The sequence below is a fragment of the Stegostoma tigrinum genome, chromosome 2, assembly GCF_030684315.1.
Source record: "Stegostoma tigrinum isolate sSteTig4 chromosome 2, sSteTig4.hap1, whole genome shotgun sequence".
NCBI lineage: Eukaryota > Metazoa > Chordata > Chondrichthyes > Orectolobiformes > Stegostomatidae > Stegostoma > Stegostoma tigrinum.
In genome coordinates, this window is record NC_081355.1 from 44,661,054 (window position 1) to 44,685,003 (window position 23,950).

The following is a 23,950-nucleotide window of genomic DNA, read 5'->3' on the forward strand; positions in this document are numbered from 1 at the left end:
GGCATAAAGGGGTAACATCTAGATATCAGGCACTCCACCATTTGCCAGGCGTCTCTCCATCAATTGAGTCTGTTTTCCAGTAATATGAAGTGGGTGAATGAATGAGATGCAAGTGGGTGGCAAGGCTGCTGGTGCTGGTGCATGTCAAAAAAAGGAGTTTCAGGTGTTCTGAGAGAGTGAGGATGCAGTGTGGAGCTTATGCAGAGTTAGAAGAATAGGAGTGTTGAGCGAGCGGGAGTATGCAACAGAGTGGTGCCAGATCATTAGCATTTGTGGAAGGTGAGTGTGGTGGCACAGCTAAGTGCAACATGTCAGAGAAGCAAGTATAGCACATTTTGGTTAAAAATAAGAAGGAAGCATATGTCAGGTGTTGACAGCAGTGATTGAGTGAATACTTAGATGAGTATAAAGGAAGTAAGAGGGAAGTTGGGGCAAAAGTGGGATATGAGATCGCTTTAGCAAATAGGATTGGGGAAATCCAACAGGGATTCTACAAGTACATTAAGGACAAAAGGGTAACTAGGGAGAGAATAGGTGACCTTGCTGATCTTTAAGGGGCCCTGTTTGTCTAACCATAGGAGACGGGGGAAGATACTAAATGAGTATTTTACATCAATGTTTACTGCGGATAAGTATATGGAAGTTGTAGAATGTGGGGAAACAAATAGCGATGTGTTGAAAAATGTGCATGTTACAGAGGAGGTGGGGCTGGATGCCTTTAACACAAAAGCTTATAAATCTCTGGGACCCGAATAGGTGTATTTTGGAAGTCTGTGGGAAGGTAGGGAAATGATTTCTGAGCTCCTTGCTGAGATATTTGTATCATCAGTACAAGGTGAGGTGCAGTAAGACTGGAGGTTGGCTGATGTGGTGCCACTATGTTAGAAAAGTGGCCAGGAAAAGTTAGGGAACTGTAGACTGGCAACCCTGATATAGGTGGTGGGCAATTGTTGGAGAAAATCCCGAGGGACAGGACTTGCACGTATTTGGAAAGGCAAGGACTGATTAGGGATAGTCAACATGGCTTTGTGTGTGGGAAATTGTGTCTCTTGCATTTGTTTGAGTTTTTTGAAGAAGTAACAAAGAGTCACTTTGAGGGCAAAGTGATGGATGTGATCGATGTGGACTACAGTAAGGCACTCAATAAGGTTCCTCGCGGTACACTGGTTCGCAAGGTTAGATCACATGGAAGACAAGGAGAACTAGCCATTTGGATACAGAACTGACTCGAAGGTAGAAGACAGAGTGGGGGAATATTCAGACCCTTCAGAAGCGTTTCTCCCTGCGAGTCCTGAAACAGACACTCGCAGCCATGCGCCGGCACCTCCACACACTGCAATACCTGTCCGTCTTCCCTGGACTGACCTATCCCCTCCCTACCTCCCCACCTATACTCTCTCCACCTATCTTCTTTTCTCTCCATCTTCGGTCTGCCTCCCCCTCTCTCCCTATTTATTCCAGAACCCTCACCCCATCCCCCTCTCTGATGAAGGGTCCAGGCCCGAAACGTCAGCTTTTGTGCTCCTGAGATGCTGCTTGGCCTGCTGTGTTCATCCAGCCTCACATTTTACTATCTTGGATTCTCCAGCATCTGCAGTTCCCATTATCTCTGATACTATTTTAACCTCACTGCGAAGCCTCTTCCAGGGATGCCTAACCTGAAGAAGTTACCCTCCTCCCTCCGGACCAACCTCAGGGAATCTCTCTCCCATTGCAACTCTCTTGTAATCTCTTCGGCCTTGAAACTGCTCGACCATGTCCTGAAGCAAACCAGGTACCACAGCCACATCACCTTCCTCAGCACCTGCCTACGGAACCAGATCATCCCCAAGGGACTACAGTCCACATTTCAGCCTTCCCAATTTGGCCCCAACCGTGACCACCTCTACACCCAGAATATTCAGACCCTTCAGAAGCGTTTCTCCCTGCGAGTCCTGAAACAGACACTCGCAGCCATGCGCCAGCACCTCCACACACTGCAATACCTGTCCGTCTTCCCTGGACTGACCTATCCCCTCCCTACCTCCCCACCTATACTCTCTCCACCTATCTTCTTTTCCCTCCATCTTCGGTCCGCCTCCCCCTCTCTCCCTATTTATTCCAGAACCCTCACCCCATCCCCCTCTCTGATGAAGGGTCTAGGCCCGAAACGTCAGCTTTTGTCCTCCTGAGATGCTGCTTGGCCTGCTGTGTTCATCCAGCCTCACATTTTATTATTGTGGTGGTAGAAGGTTGCTTTTCAGACTGGAGGCCTGTGAGCAGATTGTGCCACAAGGAATGGTCTACATCCCCTGTGTTTGTCATGTGTATCGACGACTTGGATGTGAATACAGTAGATTATGTTTAGTACGTCTGCAGATGACACCAAAATTGGAAGCGTCAAGAACTGTGAAGAAGATTACCTCCAGAGTACAATGGCATCTTGATCCAATGGGCCAATGATTTGAAGTGGCAGATGGAGTTTAATTCAGAGAAATATGAGGTGCTGCAGTTTGGAAAGCATAATCGGGGCAAATAACAGCATCCCTGTTGATGTGCAGCGGAATTCAGAAAATGGCACAATCTTAAGGAATGCTAGTCTTGGGGATGATCACTGAGTGGTGAGTTGCCCTGGTGCCTGGTAAATTAGGGTAGAAAATGGATATGATTCTTGCCATGATGTGCCATGATGTGCAGTGAGTTGGGCAGCACTGGATTAGATTAGATTCCCTACAGTGTGGAAACAGGCCCTTCGGCCCAACAAGTCCACGCTGCCCCTTGAATCATCCCACCCAGACCTATCCCCCTATAACCCACACACCCCTGAACACTATGGGCAATTTAGCATGGCTGATCCTCTTAGCCTGCATATCTTTGGGCTGTGGGAGGAAACTAGAGCACCCGGAGGAAACCCACGCAGACATAGGGAGAATGTGCAAACTCCACACAGACAGTCGCCCGGACTGGAATTGAACCCGGGTCCCAAGCGCTGTGAGGCTGCAGTGCTAACCACTGAGCCACCGTGCCGCCCCGAAGGCATGGACTGATCAGGGATAGTCAATGTGGTTTTGTGCATGGGAAATTGTGTCTCTCGCATTTGTTGGAGTTTTTTTGAAGAAGTATCAGGTAACATTGGGTGAAAAGACCTGCTTGGCATCTCTGCACGAGTCACTCCGCCAAACTCGATGTATCTTAATTTAAGACAAAGACTAAGATTCATCCCAAGATCTTTAATCATCAGTGAAAATCTGTTGCAAATTGGCACTGGGTTGTTTTCATAGGACATTTCACAAAAAAAATGTTACCATTTGTTTCTTGTACAATATCTTGGCTAGATACTCTTGATCGTGTGTTCAGTTTTGCTTCATTCAAGTGTGGGGAATATTGAAGTTTTGAAAAAGATGCAGAGGAGAGGCATTTGATAATCTCCATGCTTGTGTAGTGCCTCAGGCACTGAATTATGATTAAAGGCTGTACACCTTGAAGTACAGTTGCTGCAACAATTTATTTAAGGTTCACACAATGTTAAAGGAACTAGATTATGACAACTGCAAATTATTTCAAATGGAAAGGTTAGGGAGGATCAAGGAACATGTTTAGAAGTTACAAAATGGCAGCATTAGGTGAGAGTTTGGGTCTTATTTCAAATTAGTATACCTGTGAAACAGATTCATTGCACAATCTCAAGAATATGCTGTGTTTCTTTTTGTTTGGGACATGGATTACCTTTAGAACATAGAACATAGAACAGTACAGCACAGAACAGGCCCTTCAGCCCACAATGTTGTGCCGACCATTGATCCTCATGTATGCACCCTCAAATTTCTGTGACCATATACATGTCCAGCAGTCTCTTAAATGACCCCAATGACCTTGCTTCCACAACTGCTGCTGGCAATGCATTCCATGCTCTCACAACTCTCTGCGTAAAGAACCTGCCTCTGACATCCCCTCTATACTTTCCACCAACCAGCTTGAAACTATGACCCCTCGTGCTAGCCATTTCTGCCCTGGGAAATAGTCTCTGGCTATCAACTCTATCTATGCCTCTCATTATCTTGTATACCTCAATTAGGTCTCCTCTCCTCCTCCTTTTCTCCAATGAAAAGAGACCGAGCTCAGTCAACCTCTCTTCATAAGATAAGCCCTCCAGTCCAGGCAGCATCCTGGTAAACCTCCTCTGAACCCTCTCCAAAGCATCCACATCTTTCCTATAATAGGGCGCCCAGAACTGGACGCAGTATTCCAAGTGCGGTCTAACCAAAGTTTTATAGAGCTGCAACAAGATCTCACGACTCTTAAACTCAATCCCCCTGTTAATGAAAGCCAAAACACCATATGCTTTCTTAACAACCCTGTCCACTTGGGTGGCCATTTTAAGGGATCTATGTATCTGCACACCAAGATCCCTCTGTTCCTCCACGCTGCCAAGAATCCTATCCTTAATCCTGTACTCAGCTTTCAAATTCGACCTTCCAAAATGCATCACCTCGCATTTATCCAGGTTGAACTCCATCTGCCACCTCTCAGCCCATCTCTGCATCCTGTCAATGTCCCGCTGCAGCCTACAACAGCCCTCTACACTGTCAGCGACACCTCCGACCTTTGTGTCGTCTGCAAACTTGCTGACCCATCCTTCAATCCCCTCATCCAAGTCATTAATAAAAATTACAAACAGTAGAGGCCCAAGGACAGAGCCCTGTGGAACTCCACTCACCACTGACTTCCAGGCAGAATATTTTCCTTCTACTACCACTCGCTGTCTTCTGTTGGCCAGCCAATTCTGTATCCAAGCAGCTAAGTTCCCCTGTATCCCATTCCTCCTGACCTTCTGAATGAGCCTACCATGGGGAACCTTATCAAATGCCTTACTGAAGTCCATATACACCACATCCACAGCTTGACCCTCATCAACCTTACTAGTCACATCCTCAAAAAACTCGATAAGGTTTGTAAGGCATGACCTACCCCTCACAAAGCCGTGTTGACTGTATTTGATCAAGCCATGCTCTTCCAGATGGTCATAAATCTTATCCCTCAGAATCCTTTCTAACACCTTGCAGACGACAGACGTGAGACTTACCGGTCTATAATTGCCGGGGATTTCCCTATTTCCTTTCTTGAAGAGAGGAATTACATTTGCCTCTCTCCAGTCCTCAGGTACGACTCCAGTGGAGAGCGAGGATGCAAAGATCTTCGCAAGTGGCGAAGCAATTGCATTTCTCGCTTCCCAAAGCAGCCGAGGACAAATCTGATCCGGGCCTGGCGACTTGTCAATCTTAATGTTTGACAAAATTTTCAGCAAAATTTTAATTAAAGAGCTATTTGATTTATATTATAAATCTCAGTGTAGTATCCTGAGCAAGTTCCTAAAGGAGCCAGAAAGGAATTTCCAAAATTTTCCTCTCTTATTGTTCCTTTCATAAATTAATACAGCATCCCCAAAGCTGCCCTTTGGTCCATACTGATCCATGCTGACCATGGTGATCACTCAGATAGTTCTAATTGCCCACATTTAGTCCATGTCCTTCTGAACCCTTCCCATCCATGTACCTATCTAAATGTTTTTTTTAAATGTTGCTATTATGCCTGCCTTAACCAGTTTCTCTGGCAGCCTAAACCATCTACACACCACTCTTTGTGTGAAGAAGTTGTCTGTCAGGTCCTCCTTAAATCTTTCCTCTCTTGCCTTAAACCTCTGCTGTAGAGTTTTCAATTCCCCATCCCTGGGGGAAAAGACTATAATCATTGATCCTATCTCTGCCCCTCATGATTTTATACACCTCAATAAGGTCATCCCTCAATCTTCTATGTTCCGAGGAATAATGTCCTATCCCAGCCAACGTCTCCGTGTAACTCAGGCCTACTAGGCCTGGCAACATCCTCATAAATCTTCATTGCACAATTTCCAGTTTAATACGTCTTTCCTATAACAGGATGACTAAAATCGTACGCAATGCTCCAAGTGTGGCCTCACCAATGACACGTACAACTGTAACATCATATCCCAACTCCTATATTCATGCCTCAACTGATGAAGCATGCAAAATACCAGCTTCACCACCCTGTTCACCTGTGACGCACTTTCAACAAACCATGTACTTGTACTTGTTCTGCTAGGTTTCTCTGTATTACCGCACTCCTCAGGACCTTACCAGGTACGATTCCTACCTTGGTTTGGCTTTCCAAAGTGCAACACCTCTGCGTGGAATTGCATTTGACAATCCTTAGCCCATTTCCCTATTTAATCAAGATCCCTCTGTAATTTTTGATAGCCTTCTTTACTATCAACGATCCCTCCTAACTTTGTATCATTCACAAACTTACTAACCATGCCTTATACATTCATATCCAGATCACTTAGGTAAATGACGAATAACAGAGGTCCCAGCACCGAACCCTGTGGCACACCACCAGTCCCAGGCCTATAATCCGAGAAACAATCTTCAACCATCACCCTCTGCCTGCTACCATCGAGCCAATTTTGAATCCAATTAACTAGTTCTCCCTGGATCCCATGCGAACTAACCATCATGACTAGACTGCTGTGCGGAACTTTGTCAAAAGCCTTACTAAAGTCCATACAACCAACACCCACTGCCCTACCCTCATCCATCCTCTTGGTTACCTTTTCGAAAAACACTGACAGATTTATCAGGCATGACCTCCCGTGTACAAATCCATGCTGACTATCTGTAAACGGATCTTGACTATCCAAATGTTGGTTGGTCCTCAGTATCCTCTTCAATAACTTGCCTACCACACTGATGTCAGGCTCACTGGTCTGTAGTTCCCTGGCTTGTCTTTGCTACCTCTCTTAAGCCATGCAACATTAGCCACCTTCCAGTCTTCTGGAACTTCGTCGGAGGCTAAAGATGAAGCAAAATTCTTTTCAAGGGCCTCTGAAATTTTTCCCCTGGCCTCCCACATCATCTGAGGATGGACTTGATCAGGCCCAGAGGATTTATCCACCTTAATGCGATTTAAACCTGCAAACGTCTCCTCTCATAATATATATGCGGTCCAAAGACTCTGACTTGTTTCCCTTATTTCCTTAGCTATTAACAAAGGTATTTCCGAAGATAGTAATGCGAAAGTCTGTGGGGCAGTATGTTTATATTGAGAGATATATGCAACACAGCAACATAACGCAAAGACCACTTGTACTATGGAAGGTAATATCACAAAGCCTTCACTAGAATGGGAAAGGTAATTATTCAGCTGTCAAATTGGTAGGTTTTCAGAAGCATATTAAAGACGGAAACAAAAGCAGAGATGTCTAGTCAAGATTCCTAGAGTTTAGGAGCATCATGATTGATAGTATAATTGTTACTGCAGGGTTAAAGGAAAAAGAACAATTGTAAACCGTGGTGATGCTGAGGACTAACACCATGGAGAGATTTGGTTGTGAGGAAAATCTTAAAATCTAGATGATGGAGTACCAAAGCTCAGTATAGGTGGCACAATGGCTCAGTGGTTACTACCTCACAGCATCAGGGACCTGGGTTCAATTCCAGCCTTGGGCAACTGACTGTGTGGAGTTTGCACATTCTCCAAGTGTCTGTGAGAGTTTGGAACAGGTGCTCCGGTTTACTCAGCAGTCCAAGGATGTGCAGGTTGGGTGGATCGGCCATGCGAAATTGCCCATTGTTTCCAGGGATGTGCAGGCTAAGTGGACTAACCATGGGAAATGCAGGGTTACAGGGTTGAGGGGGTGTGTTGAGTCTGGGTGGAATGCTTTTGGAGAATTGGTGTGGACTTGTTGGGCCAAATGGCCTGTTTCCACACTGTAGGGATTCTATCCTATTCTTAGATGAATCAAACTTTTCAACTATAAACGGCACGCCTGTATATTCATATTGCAGTATGTTTTTATTGCATTTGTTTCCTACAAAATATCCTATACCAAATGCATTAGTGTACTACCATAGTTCCTGCCTTCAATGTGATTAAGTAACATGGCTATTTAGCTATTAAAAATATTAATGAACTATTTCTCTTTGTAATGCTAATTGGTGTTTGTGGTATGAAATCAGAGCCATAGGAGCACACAGCGCAGAAGCAGGCAATTCAGTCCATTTATTCCTGGGCCTGGGAAAGAGTGAGAAGGGCTGGGGTGTGTGTCTTTACTCTTCTTCCTCCCTCATTCTCCTCTTCCACACCCCTACACTGCTGTGGTCCTTTTTTTCTCCTATACTTTCCCCCTTTTTTCTTTTCTTTCTGCTTTAACAACTGTCCTCACTTTGCTGTCACCCTGTCCTGCATCTTCTCTTCCTCTCTTTTTTGTTTTCTCTTCCCCTCTTTTTTGTTTTCTCTTCCCCTCTTTTTTGTTTTCTCTTCCTCTCTTTTGTTTTCTCTTCCTCTCTTTTTTGTTTTCTCTTCCTCTCTTTTGTTTTCTCTTCCTCTCTTTTGTTTTCTCTTCCTCTCTTTTGTTTTCTCTTCCTCTCTTTTGTTTTCTCTTCCTCTCTTTTGTTTTCTCTTCCTCTCTTTTGTTTTCTCTTCCTCTCTTTTGTTTTCTCTTCCTCTCTTTTGTTTTCTCTTCCTCTCTTTTGTTTTCTCTTCCTCTCTTTTGTTTTCTCTTCCTCTCTTTTGTTTTCTCTTCCTCTCTTTTGTTTTCTCTTCCTCTCTTTTGTTTTCTCTTCCTCTCTTTTTTGCTCCCACATCTCTATGTCCTTACTGTCCCCTTTCCTATCATGTCTTCTCTCTCTCTCTCTCTCTCTCTCTCTCTCTCTCTCTCTCTCTCTCTCTCTCTCTCTCTGACTTTTCACTCACTACCAACCACCCATCATTGCTCCAATCACCCCTCCTCCACATCTTCCCACTGCACATCCTCAGTCTAAATCTGTCACTCAAACCATGTCCCCTCTCCAGTACTTCTGAACTCTGGTGCCCAAGCAGAATGATGTGCTAGCTATTTTTCAGTAAGGGTAGTATGAAATTGAAAGAACTGTTGTATAAATTTTATATATAAACAAAGGAAACAACGTGAGGGGTGGTAAATACATTTGTGGATGATATGAAGTTGAAACTGTGGGGAGAAAAGACCTTTGGAAGATAGAAATGGATTAGCCAGATGGACAGATCAGTGGCAGAATGGAATTTAACTCTAATGGCACTTTGGAAGAAGTAAAAAGACAAGGAAGTACTCAATGAATGTCAGGACACTGGGGAACTCAGAGGGGTTCTTGTCTATGAAGATCTAGCCACTGGACCATTGGAAGGATTGCAATGGAGGGGTTGCAGAGGAGATTGACTAAGAGGTTGCTTGGGATGGAGCAATTTAGCTAGGACAAGAGGCTGGACATGTTTGGGTTGCTTTCTTTTAGAGCAGAGAAAGCAGAAGGGGGACCTGATCAAAGTATATCAGACTGAGGGGCTCAAAGAGCTTGTGTGGAAAGCAGCTGTTCTCCGCTTTTTACTTAAGGGTCAAGAAGAGGGCACACCTTTTTGAACGTGAAAGGTAGGTAGTTTAGAGGGTTTTGAGGAAAGTTCTGTACCCCCTAGAAGGGAGCAGGTTGAGGTCAGAAACCTCAAACTTTGAGTGTTATAACATTTCAAGTGCTCATCCAAGTACTTTTCAAAGGTATAGGTCAAATCCTGGAAAATTGGACTAGTATAGATTTAGAGTTTCTCGGTAAGGACTACGTGGGCTGAAGGGTCTCTTGTGTACCGTATGATAACATTGTTAGTGGTAGGCCTGAAGATTCGAGCAAAGAATGACTTGAGGGGTTAAGGACAGAAAGCAGAGTATGACAAACTAAGCCATTTATATATATTCCTACTCGTATTTAGACAAAAGCGTATCCGAAGATAATGTTCAGCCTCCAAGAGAGTCTGGGGAATTCATAATGGGAAAACCAGAAAATGGCAGAGATGTTGAGGGCTAAGAAGAGCAGACAGCATCACTGTGAAGCACAGTGAGGAGAATTTGCTGTAAGCCAATATCACTCTGGAGTGGACTGGTGGAAATGAAGTTTCAAGTAGTATGGGAGTACAGTGGTAAACTGTTTAGAAAAGGTGAGAGTGGCGAGTTAGGTGAGTGTGCTTATAGTGGGATGAGATATCGCTGGTGTCTTTAAATAGCTCTAAATTAGTAAACATTTGGAGTAGGGACAGGTGGGTACTACTAATATTCCTACTAATTAAAATGCTGCAGTAAAATAGGGATTTTACACTGTAGTGAGAGTGTTTGGAGTGGGAAATGGTCCCTGGCATAATTATTCTTTTAAATAGGGTAACTGAAGAGCTGAATCTAAAAATGAAATCCATGGCAGCAGAGTTCAAACCCATCGATGTACTCCACCTGTGCTATATAGGATGTCACGATAGAAGTGCCGGTGTTGGGCCGGGGTGGACAAAATCAGATGTCACACAACACCAGATTATAGTCCAACAGATTTGTTTGAAATTGCAAGCTTTTGCAGTGCTGCTTCTTTGTCCCTGGTGACCATGTCTTAATACAGGGCTCATTAGTAAGGTGCAAAAGAGACACCAACAAAAAAACTGCTTTAAATCTACACCTAGTTCCGCTTTGGTAGGATGTTGGGGACCAGATGAAACAGGATGAGTTACATCTGGGTAAGACTGGGATCAATGTCTTTCGGGGTTGTTTTTTTAATGCAGTTTGGGGGAGTTCAAACTAGAATGGCAAGGGGATGGGAAATTGAGCAGGAGACAGGAGGGTGTTACAAAGTTGTGTAGAGTATTCATGAGTTTGAAGGCAGGAAGTTTGGAATTTGGTTTTAAAAAAAAGATAATGGAGAAAAGCAGTGTGTTGTCCCTTTTTAAAGATGCTGTATTTTCAGTGCGTAGTGTTAAAATGGATGTCTGACCAGCAGCTCGAAGTGCAGGCGCACAGTGAGCACCCAGATGGAAACGTCTTGTATCAAACAGCCAAACAGCATTTTTACCAAGACAACAAGTCTTTTCAAATTTAGCCAATCAATTTAAACCAGGCCCTTACATACTAAAAACCGTTACATTTAAATTTGATGGCATTGACAACAATTGAACTAATCCTACGTAAAAAAATTGTCATCACTGGTATAAAGATGAGGGCATTTGAAAAATTAGGGTAAGCCAACTGCCAAGAGACAACACCTTTTAGGTCTCAGAAAGCGCTACCTAGTTAAAAGGTACCCTGGCATTTCTAGCCAAGAGTCCTCACAGAAGCAATTACAGAGAAAAACATCCCTGCCTGCATAATCAGTGGAGGACAGACATTTGTGGCACAACAGAGAATGCCGAATGTTCCAGAAGAGACAGTGTGTACAAATTTGGAAAGACTGAGTTTTAATTTATTATTGTCTTATTGGCTTTATATAAGTTGCGTTTATTTGAACAAAATTCCAGTAGAATTTAGACCAGCTAGGGAGTAATTAGTACACTTATAGGAATTGTTCGGTTTGTTAGTAATTCTGTTAATTTGTTCATTGTTCGGGTTAAATAAGTGAGTTGTTTCTTTACTTTTAATAAAGGGAATCAGAGATTTTCTTTCTTTCAACCACTCAGCAGTTGAAAAGGGAAAGGTGAGTTTCTGTGAGTTTTTCAGAAGTAATTATTAGAAGGGCACCTCTGTTTCCGTCATAACAGATGGAGGCGTGTATTTTGGTTAAATTATCAGAAGGGGTTCAGCCATTCCTCCTCCATAACAAGGGGAGAAAGGATAGAAATGAAAGATAGAAGTATGAAGCAGAAGTGGAAGATACGATTACGGGGAACATAATGCAGAATAAGGCTAAAATGACTAACAAGGTAAAAAGACAAGGTTAAAGGCCTTGTGCCTTAACGTGCAGAACATTAATGATAAAGCAGATGAACTCATTGTGCAAATAGGTACACAGATGTGTTGTTATGATATATTAGCGATTACAAAGTCATGGCTACAGGGTGACCAAGAATAACAACTGAATACCCAGATATATTCTATATTTAGGGAAAAAAACAGACAAATAGGGAGAGGGTAGTAAAAGAAGATACAATTATGAGGAAGCATATTGGCTTGGAAAATCATGATGTGGAATCTGTATGGGTGGAGATAAGACTTGGACCAAGGGGCTGAAAATGTTGGGGGTTATCTGTAAACTCCAAAATGTAATGGAGATTTAAGGGAAGGCATTAGATGAGACATTAGAGATATATGCAACAAGGATACAACTGTAAAAATGGGTGGATTTAATCCACATACAAATTTGATGGATTGTAGGAAATAGGAACAAGAGTAGGCTATTTGATTCTTTGAACCTACTTCACCATTCAACAAGACCGTTGCTGATCTGGCACTCCTCATTTCCACTTTCTTGTCCTTGCCTCATAACCCTTGATTCCCCTACTATAAGACCAAAGGATGAAGGAACAGTTTAGGCCGTGCAACTCCTTGAGTCTGTTCCACCATTCAATCATACTTCTCAACCCTTTATCCTGCCTTCTCCCTGCAACCCTTAATATTCTTTACTAATCCAGAACCTGTCTATCTCTGTCTTAAATACACAGACTTTGTCGCAGAAGTCTGTGTAGGTTGAGTTCCATAGATTGACCACCCTCTGCCTGATGAAATGCCTCCTCCTCTTAGTTCTGAAGGGTCATTGTCATGTAAGTTATACGTATACTGCTATTTTGTGACAAGCTGGAGTTCTCATGGTTTTGTGAGTTGCAAGTCATGTTAATAAACTGTTAGTTAATTTGGAAGTAATAAGACAAGTGGAGGGAAACCTGTAGATATGATGCAGTTGGATTTCCAAAAGGTGAGGTGCCATGCCAAACGTTACAATACGAAATAAGGCAGATGGTGTAACTGAATAAGTGATTCATTATCTAATAGCTACATTTATTGACCGAGGTACCGTATTGACCACTCTCATTGGAATGGCAGGTAACGGGAAGCTCAGGGTCATTTTAGGGGACAAAACCTAGGTGTTTTGCAGAGTGGTTGCTCGGTCTGCACTCTGTCTTTCTGATGTAGAGGAAGCCACATTGTGAGCTGTGAATACAGTAGACTAGATTGAGTGAAGTGTGGGTAAATTGGTGCTTCACCTGGTAATTGGGCCTTGGGCCTTGGAGAGTGAGGAGGGAGGAAGTCAATGGGCAGATGTTACACCTTCTGCAATTTGAATATGGGAAGGTTCAGTAGGAATGTGGGGTGATGTTGGGAGTGGAGCAGGGTATCGCAGAGGGCATGGTCCCTGCAGAAGGCTGACAAGGAAGGGAGGGGAATGTATGTCTGCATCCACTACAGGTGGAGGAAATGGCAGAAAATGAATCTTTGCATGTGAATACTGGGGGGTAATGGAAGAAGTAATGAAGGCTATGTCATTATGTCTAAATAAAAGCTGAAAGAACTGCATATGTTGTAAATCAGAAATCAAAACAGGAGTTTCTGGAAAAGCTTAGCAGGTCTGGCAACATGTATAAAAAGAAATCAGAGTTAACATTTTTGGGTTGGTGACCCTTCCTCAGAAGTTTCGGACCCACAATGTCAACTCTGATTTCTCTTCACACATGCTGGCTTTGTTGTCTAACTCTTGCCTTATAAGTTTGTTACTTATCTTGGACCCATTCACTTACCTTTCAACCTGGATATAAAATTCAATCGCTGATCCCTACAGGACCCCCAACTGAAGTCATTAATCCTCCTATATTACAGAATACCATGTGTAGTATCATCGAAAATAACTTGTCAAAAACATTCTATGAACTTTAGACGAGAATTGAAATTTAGAAATTTAGACAGGAAAATGGAGCTGAGATCACAACTGGATAAGCCACCACCTTATTAAATGGTGGAAAAAACTTCACCTGTTCCTGAACTTGTACTTGAGTCTGGGTCTCCGTCCAGCATAAGAAGCCAAAAAAATGTGGGTTGTCCTGGGATTCATCTGAAATCTGCGTTGACTGAACTTCTAAAAGAGTTCTATCTATTTCCAATCGAAGAATTCTGGATGGAATTTTTGTTTATGTTATTGTGATATGCTCCTGTTTGCAACTTAATTTCAGCTGGAATTGCGTAGTGCTGCACATCTATAGAATAATTTTTAACCATGTAATGAATTCTTCACTAAGCAACAAATTCAGTGTTTAACATTGTCCTATGCAAACCCAGAATTCATTTACAGTCAATTCAATTAAAGGTGTAATTTTCAGGAATGTAACTCGAACTTTTAACTGAGGATTCTCTGTATTCATCTGTGTTAATTTTAGCTTCTTACGATTACCATCATCCTCACCATCAAACATTGTCTTCCAGGGTGTACGGTTTAGTAAGTATAATAGCATTTAACCAGTTCTGTTTTGTTTTCCTTTTATTTATAGACATACATAGGTTCCATCTTGGTGTCAGTGAATCCATACAAATCAATTTCTGGACTTTATGATAAAACAAGTATGGAGCGATACAGAAATTATGGCTTGGGTGGTAGGACACCTCACATTTTTGCCATCGCAAATGAATGTTATCGCTGCCTTTGGAAACGTAACGACAATCAGTGTGTCCTCATAAGGTAAAATGCCACTATTTCAGTAATGAATGAAGTTGCCTTTTGTGTTATTGTTGAAAACAGTTGGATTTAAATACATCAAGAATTACATGACCTGTGCATTCCAAAGACTTTGACACTGACACTTCCTTAAGTTGTACTGTTAAATGAAATAGGAGTGCTCAGTAGCTAAATAGAGACTTGAACTGGAGTTCATAGAATGTTTTTGACATGTTATTTTTGACGATACTACACATGGTATTCTGTAATGTAGCAGGATTAATGACCTCAGTAGGGAGTCCTGTAGGGACCAGTGATTGAATTTTATATCCAGCTTGAAAGGTAAATGAATGGGTCCAAGATGAGTAACATAAACTTATAAGGCAACTATGTGGATATGAAAACTGAAATGGCTGAATTGAACTGAGATATCAGGCTAGGGGATAGATCACTTGAGAAGCGGTGGCAGATGTTTAAAGAGCTGGTTCAGAATACTCAGCATAAATACTTTTCTACTACAAAGGAAAATACATAATCAAGATAGTTTTAACAAGTGAGCAAAAATTGAGCAGATCGTGTGTAATATGGGAAAACATGAAACAGTTCACTTTGATAAGAAGAACATAGAACATTAATTAAATGGAGATTTGCTGCAGAATTCTGAGACACCAAATGATCTAGTTGTTGCAGTATTTAGTCTCAAAGTCTGTGTACAGATGTAGAAATGGATTTAAGAAGGCTAATGGAATGCTACTTATTATTATGAGTGGAATGGAACATAATAAATATAGATACCATGCTTCTTCGGCTATGGAGTGCATTGATGAGACGACATCTCAAATGCAGTGTGTATTTTTGGCTGCTCTTTAAGGAACAATCTAAATGCATTTGATGTGGTTCACAGGAGGTTTACTAAATTCCAGCATCCATAGTGTTTTATTTACTTTAATTGACAACCAGACTGAATGAGTTAAAAACCAAAAGAACTGCAGATACTGTAAATTAAGAACAAAAACAGAAGTAGCTGGAAAAACTCAGCGGGTCTGGCAGCATCTGGGGAGAGAACATCAGTTAATGTTTTGGGCCCGGTAACCCTTCCTAAGATTGAATGAGTTGTCTGCTGAAGTAAGGTTGGACGGACTGGAGTTGTTTTCACTGGGCTTTAGAAAAGTGAAAGGTGATTTGATTGAATATATAAGATCCTGAATAGCCTTGACAAAGAAATGCATGGAAGAGATATTTTCTTTTGCATGTCAGTCCAGAGCCAGAAGACACTGTTTTAACATTGGAGATTTCCTTTCAGGACAGAGATAATGGGATTTTCTTTTCTCATATGAAGGTTGTAACTTTGGAACTCACTGCCTAGAAGACAGAGGAGGCAGGGTCGTTGATTATTCGTAAAGTGAAGATAGATTATTGGTAGTCAAGAGAAATAAACCTAGCAGGAACAGATCAGAATGGAACTCAGACCAGAAGCTCTTCATTCATGATCTCATTAAGTAGCTGAGCATATTTGAAGGGCCAAATGGAATCAGGAGCAGTGGGATTGTCTGAATTACGGTAACGTGGAAATAGATTTATTTTTCTCCAAATTGAATAAACATAGTGGTTAAATTTCACAGAGGATCTTCGGGGTAATTAGGAAGAAACAGTCAATTTGGGAGTTTAAATAACTTTGCTATAACACAAAAACAAGAGCTTTAGCTATTATTATTGTTAGAGCTTCTACTCAGTTAATGCCTTGAATCCTACCCCTGTCTTGATATATAATTCATACTAATGTTTGTATTTCAGTATCTGCGAGTATTAATGCTGGTGCAGATAGTGTCTGTGTTTCAAATCAAGAAGCAATCTGAATGGATCAGATTGCAATTTGTTATGCTTTAATGCAGGAATTTAATTCACTAGTAGATTGTCTTCAATAATTGCTTTGTTTGGGAGGAACAGTGTGATTTTACTGTCACTTTGATAAAGTTTTGACATTTTTTTAAAGCTACTCTGAGAACATGATAGACTGGTTAGCAAAGTTAGATCAAGGAAGACAGGGAGAACTAGCCATTTGGATACATTTTCAACTATGTTAATATCACCATCTTCTAAACTGGAAAGAATAGAAATTATTGCAGAGATAGTAGGAACTGCAGATGCTGGAGAATCTGAGATAACAAGGTGTAGAGCTGGATGAACACAGCAGGCCAAGCAGCATCAGAGGAGCAGGAATGCTGACGTTTAGAGCCAAGACCCTTCTTCAGAATTTGAGATGCACCTTTTGTACATTACAGTACTTTGAAATTACTATTGGGTGTGGTGGGTATGAAAAAGGCTAATTAGCTTAATGGACGTAATATAACTTTGAAAGGTTGAGATTTATAACTATATTGCTTGGTGCAATTTCATTGATCTGTACTGTGGTTACTTTAATATTATTACCAGTTCCTGCAACAAGCATGCCTCTAAAACCTGACCTACCTATTCAACCACTTTATTTTTTATATATTAAAGATGTTTTTTATTTAAAATAAGAGTAGCTAATAAATACTTCTGCACACAAAAGCAATCAAGCGGGACGCTGAACATGGATTCTTTATTCGAGAATAGCTGGTTGCTTGAAAATATCAGCTTTATTAAACGATCAGAAAACACAGGACATCTTTCTTGAATTATGATATGTATGTTCTCTGAATTAAAGGAAACGTTTTCAAACAAGGTGACTGCTTTCAGATTCCACTCAGTTGATGTGATGAGCAGTGTGTCTGGCTACAACTGTATGGTATAAAATCCAGTAGTAGTTCATTCAAAATAAGATAGAGGAAAGTAGCCATCGCATAATTTTGTATTGCAATGAAATTTATTGACCTGGAAATTAATTGACCTGGAAATTAATTAACTTCAGAACTTCTAAGATTCCTTTTGGACTGGGGCAGCAAGCACTTGTGATTGAGCTGTAATGAACAATGAAGTAGAATCCACTAATACATGCTCAACGTCATCAGATTGCTTGTCTGGCAATCAATACTGGTTGGGCAGAAGTTTCTTCTTATTAAATATTGGGAAGATGAAAGCAGTTGGACTGAATTCATGGCGTACCTAGATCGTGTGAAGGGAAAAAAGGGCATTGGAATTGGAATTCCGAAATTGTCATGTCCATTTAGTTTTACAAGCATGGGAAATATGGCGGGTTACAACCTAATGCCCAACTAAACTAGATTGAGATTAAGGTTTTGCTGTGTAATTTGGATTTTGTGCATTATTTTTTGATTCAAAGTTAAGACATCAGTCCTGCTATTGAAGTGTGGAACAAATGACAATCTGTTTGAGCTACTTTAAAAGACTTCTTCTGTTAATTCAATCAAGCTATCTATTCTGTGCTAGTACTTCAAAGATTGTAACGTAGTCCCCACTGGAGATTTTATTATCACAGCTGAGTTCCAAACCACACTGGAATTTAACACCCTGTCCAAAGGCAAGGAAGTTTTTAATCAGCAGCAAGGTTACCAGGTTGTACTTCATAGAAGTTCAACCTCTGCTCCAATTAAATCTAGGTTGGAAGGCTTGTGGATAGCTTTCCAGATTCTGCCAGCATCTTAACTGTGCAATAATAACTTTTAAAGTGCCTGATAGCATTGTTGCTGTTATTCAGCAGTTGGATGGGCAGAGGGTTTCAATGCAGGGAGCATTAAATGCAAAACTATTTTGGGTTTCCCTGTGAGCAAGGGCAAGTGGTGGAAAGATCCTGCTTTGTCAGGTGCTCAATATCACTTGAAGGATTTGGCATCAGATGTTTGGGAGTTGCTGAAAGGAACTCCCTTGTTCTTGGTGCTAAACTTCCTCCTCCTCCTGTTGAATGACCTGACCTGCCCTTGCTCATCTGTGACCTGGGTATTTCACTCATACTGGACTTCTATTTGATGCATTTGTGACCGCTGCCTTTGCTCCTGCAGGCATTACCTACAAAGGATACCTGCTGGCCTCTTGATTAACAGATCTGTGGGTATAACCTGTGTTGCTGGGCTACTGATCCTGGGGAAGGCCTGCTACTGGCCTGTCAAGTGGCTAATTGGGGAAGGCATACTGTATTAACTGCTGTAGGCTCTTCTTTAGAACTGGTTAAATCAGACTTAATATATTAACTCTCTTTCTCCCCGCAAATGCTGCCATGCATGTTGAGTTTCTCCAGCATTCTGTGTTTGTTTCAAATTACCAATATCCACAGTATATTACCTTTTTTATTTCAGGGATTGGTGGTAGGAGTAGACATTCAGCCTGTTAAACTATTTAATATGCTCGTGACTTGAGTAAACATTTCAACGGCTTTAAATCGCCATAATATTTTATATCGTTGATATTCAAAGATTTATTGACCTCTGTTGTAAAAGGCGCACAAAGCTGAGCTTCCATGGCCCTGTTGGGTAGAGAATTCTAGAGATTCACAGCTGAGTAAAAATATTTCTCCTCATCTTAGCCCCAATGGCATCCCCCTTTTTTTGTGAATTGTGTCCCAGTTCTAGATTCCCCAATCTGTATCTACCTGTCTATCCCTTTAAGTATTTTGTCGGCTGCAATGTGATCATCTTTCATCCTTCCAGACACTAGAGAAGAAAGGCCCAGTCTGCATAAGTCAGTTCTGACATCCACAGGAATAAGTCCGATGAACCTCTGCATTCCCTCTATGGCACTAATCTTTGCTGCGACTAAAACTGCAAACAGTACTCCAGGCGTGGTGTAATCCAGCTTCTGTACAGTTGAATTTTTAACTAATTTTTAGCTAATTCTATTTGTACGTTGGCTTTTAATGTGTTGTAGTGAAAGAATATTTAATAGTTACTCTACTTTGTCATGTTTGATAGTTATTTTTTCTGGATTGTTTTAGTTGTATTTAACTAGACAAATTTTCTTTGGGTATCCATCAAACGAGATGATCTGGAGTACTTAGCTAATAAAATTTGTATTAATTCGTTGGGCGAAAGGCACACAACCGTAAAGTTTATTCAGAGAGCAAATAATCTCAAATGTTGCTGGCACCTACAATTAAACAACAACCACTACTGTGTAGATTTGTTTCCAGGATTCAACACAGTGAAATTTCGCGTTCTACGTCCCATCAGAGGACTGTGGCAGGTTGACTGAAACCATGCTCAGAAAGCAAGCTATCGCTACATTTTTAAAAGAAACAGCAACAACAAGTTGCATTTAAATAGCACTCCTATAAATTAGATTAGATTAGATTCCCTACATTGTGGAAACAGGCCCTTCGGCCCAACAAGTCCACACCGCCCCTTAAAGCACCCCACCCAGACCCATCCCCCGATAACCGACACATCCCTGAACACTACGGCCAATTTAGCATGGTCAATCCACCTAGCCTGCACATCTTTGGACTATAGGACTTCAGGTTGGTATGATGGACTTCAGGTTGGTATGACAGGTTGGCACAACATCAAGGGCCGAAGGGCCTGAACTGTGCTGTAATGTTCTATGTTCTACGTATAGTTGCAAAACCAAAGTGCTTCATAGGAGTGATAACAGATGTGCTGACACCAAGTGAGAGATGGAGATTTTATCAAAGCTGTAGGTAATAAAATGCACATAAGGAAGAGTTTTAGGGAACGAATGTCAGATTGTAGAGTTTAGGCATTGAATGTTGTCAGATGGTTAGTTTATGCCAAATGTAAGTTTTTACATAAGGTGGAAAATGGGAGGTTGACCAGGACAGTATTGAAGTCATCAGGCCCAGAAGAAGGAAAAAATGGTTTCAGAAGTGTGTTCCAGCAGGTAAGACCAAATGAGTTGTTTCATGTGAGGGGGTTCTCTGGAAGGATTGCAGAGTGGGCAGTTAGAGCATGGCAGCAAATTAGAAGCTTCAGAAATCGTAAAATAAATTGCAAAAGAGCACTAAGATTTTGAATTATGAGAAGTGCATATCAAGATGTAATTTCAACAGGGCGAGTCTGCTTATTTTATTCATTTGTGGGATGTATTTCCTGTGGCTAGGCCAGCATTTATTCTCCATCCTGTGGTGTTCTGGATAAGGTGATAGTGAGCTGGCTTTAAGCCTTTTCAGTGACATTCTTCAATTTACAGCAGAGCGGGTGACTCTTATCTACTGGAATACTCTTCAGAAACGTACTCCAGCTGTTTTGGGACCTGATTACATGTTGTGCTGACCTGTTATCCTACTAAGATCAAACCACCCCTGCATATCCTAAATTATATTATCATCCATGTGCCTATCCAAGAGTCGCTTAAATGTCTGTAATGTATCTGACTCCACTACCACTGTCAGCAACGCATTCCAAGCACCCACCACTTTGTGTGAAGAACCTACCTCTGACATCTCCCCTATACCTTCCTCCAACCACCTTAAAATTATGCTCCCTTGTAAAAATCATTTCTGCCCTGGGAAAAAGTCTCTGGCTATCCACTCTATCTATGCCTCTCATCATCTTGTACACCTCTATCAAGTCACCTCTCATCCTTTTTCACTCTAGTGAGAAAAGCCCTAGCCCCATCAACCTTTCCTCATAAGACCTGCCCTCCAGTCCAGGCAGCATCCTGGTAAATCTCCTCTGCACCATCTCTAAAGCTTCCACGTCCTTCCTTAAATAAGGCAACCAGAACTAAACACAATATTCCAAGTGTGGTCTAACCAGAATTATATAGAACTGTAGCATAACCTCGTGGCACAGTGGCTCAGTGGTTAGCACTGGTGCATCACAGCAGGACTCAGATTCAATTCCACACTCAGGCTGTCTGTGTGGGGCTAACACATTCTCCCCATATCTGCATGGGCTTGCGCTGGTGCTCCCACAGTCCAAAGATGTGCAGGCTAGGTAGACTGGTCATAGTGTTCAGGGATGTGTAGATTAGGTGGGTTATAGAGGGATGTGCCTGGGTGGAGCTCTGAGGGTCACTGTGGACTTGGTGGGCTGAAGGGCCTATTACCACACTGTAGGGATTCAATGGATGATTACTTCACTGCTCTCCTGACTGAAGCATCATTTTCCACTTAAACTTCATTATCTTCGACTACACACAATCAAATCATTGGCCTCAGTTACTCAGACCCTGAACTCTAAGATGTCTTGTCAGATCGGATTTTCTGAGGGTTAAGATGCAAGAAATGGGATTCTGACTTAATTGGAGTTGGTGTAAAGAAGAATTTTGGAAGCCGGGTATTGGCGCTGTGAATAGTTTCATGACTTTGGGAATTAATGTATAGAATTGCCCTCTAAGACTGTGCTGACACATTTTGCCCTTTCATAGTGAAACTGTCTTCACTTACAGGATCTGTATCCCTCCGTTCCCTTCCTATTCATGTATTTATCCAGGTGATTCTTGAATGTTGCTGTTGTGTCTGCTTTCATGTCTGGCAGTGCCTTCCTGGCACCCACTTTGTATGGAAAAACATGCCTTGTACATCTCTTTTTAATGCAGGACCCCCACCCCAAACCCCATATCTTGAATTTTTGTTCCCCAGTAATTGATCCTAGAAAAAAGCCTCATATTTACCACTCTATCCATGCCATTCACAGTCTTTTAAACTTCTACGAGGTTACCCCTCAACCTCCTTTTTTCCAATGAAAACAAACCCAATGTATCTGACCTCTTTGTAGCTAAAATGCACCATGTCAGGCAACATCCTGGCAAACTTTTTCTGTGACCTCTCCAAAGCATCCACATCCTTCAGGTAGTGTAGTGACTAGAACTGCATGCAATATTCCAAGTGTGGCTTAACTAAGGTTAGAACATAGACATAGAACATAGAACAGTACAGCACAGAACAGGCCCTTCAGCCCACAATGTTGTGCCGACCATTGATCCTCATGTATGCACCCTCAAATTTCTGTGACCATATACATGTCCAGCAGTCTCTTAAATGACCCCAATGACCTTGCTTCCACAACTGCTGCTGGCAACGCATTCCATGCTCTCAACTCTCTGCGTAAAGAACCTGCCTCTGACATCCCCTCTATACTTTCCACCAACCAGCTTGAAACTATGACCCCTCGTGCTAGCCATTTCTGCCCTGGGAAATAGTCTCTGGCTATCAACTCTATCTATGCCTCTCATTATCTTGTATACCTCAATTAGGTCTCCTCTCCTCCTCCTTTTCTCCAATGAAAAGAGACCGAGCTCAGTCAACCTCTCTTCATAAGATAAGCCCTCCAGTCCAGGCAGCATCCTGGTAAACCTCCTCTGAACCCTCTCCAAAGCATCCACATCTTTCCTATAATTGGGCGCCCAGAACTGGACGCAGTCTTCCAAGTGCGGTCTAACCAAAGTTTTATAGAGCTGCAACAAGATCTCACGACTCTTAAACTCAATCCCCCTGTTAATGAAAGCCAAAACACCATATGCTTTCTTAACAACCCTGTCCACTTGGGTGGCCATTTTAAGGGATCTATGTATCTGCACACCAAGATCCCTCTGTTCCTCCACGGTGCCAAGAATCCTATCCTTAATCCTGTACTCAGCTTTCAAATTCGACCTTCCAAAATGCATCACCTCGCATTTATCCAGGTTGAACTCCATCTGCCACCTCTCAGCCCATCTCTGCATCCTGTCAATGTCCCGCTGCAGCCTACAACAGCCCTCTACACTGTCAACGACACCTCCGACCTTTGTGTCGTCTGCAAACTTGCTGACCCATCCTTCAATTCCCTCATCCAAGTCATTAATAAAAATTACAAACAGTAGAGGCCCAAGGACAGAGCCCTGTGGAACTCCACTCACCACTGACTTCCAGGCAGAATATTTTCCTTCTACTACCACTCGCTGTCTTCTGTTGGCCAGCCAATTCTGTATCCAAGCAGCTAAGTTCCCCTGTATCCCATTCTTCCTGACCTTCTGAATGAGCCTACCATGGGGAACCTTATCAAATGCCTTACTGAAGTCCATATACACCACATCCACAGCTCGACCCTCATCAACTTTTCTAGTCACATCCTCAAAAAACTCGATAAGGTTTGTAAGGCATGACCTACCCCTCACAAAGCCGTGTTGACTGTATTTGATCAAGCCATGCTCTTCCAGATGGTCATAAATCTTATCCCTCAGAATCCTTTCTAACACCTTGCAGACGACAGACGTGAGACTTACCGGTCTATAATTGCCGGGGATTTCCCTATTTCCTTTCTTGAAGAGAGGAATTACATTTGCCTCTCTCCAGTCCTCAGGTACGACTCCAGTGGAGAGCGAGGATGCAAAGATCTTCGCAAGTGGCGAAGCAATTGCATTTCTCGTTTCCCAAAGCAGCCGAGGACAAATCTGATCCGGGCCTGGCGACTTGTCAATCTTAATGTTTGACAAAATTTTCAGCACACCAGCTTCGTCTATCTCTATCCATTCCAGCATGCACACCTGCTCTTCAAAGGTTTCATTCACTACAAAGTTGGTTTCTTTCGTAAAGACAGAAGCAAAAAACTCATTTAGGGCTTCCCCTACCTCCTCAGGCTCCACACACAAGTTCCCTCTGCTATCCCTGATCGGCCCTACTCTTT

The 23,950-nt window shown here is 42.1% G+C and overlaps 1 protein-coding gene across 1 annotated transcript in view; it reads left to right on the top strand.

Moving 5' to 3' along the window:
- myo10 (myosin X) overlaps window positions 1–23,950 on the top strand; it is a 457,994-nt gene that overhangs the window by 92,827 nt on the left and 341,217 nt on the right. The window contains exon 4 of the mRNA XM_059653796.1: window positions 14,287–14,474. Within this exon, the coding sequence (XP_059509779.1) occupies window positions 14,287–14,474 (188 nt within the window). The remainder of the gene's footprint in view (window positions 1–14,286; window positions 14,475–23,950) is intronic.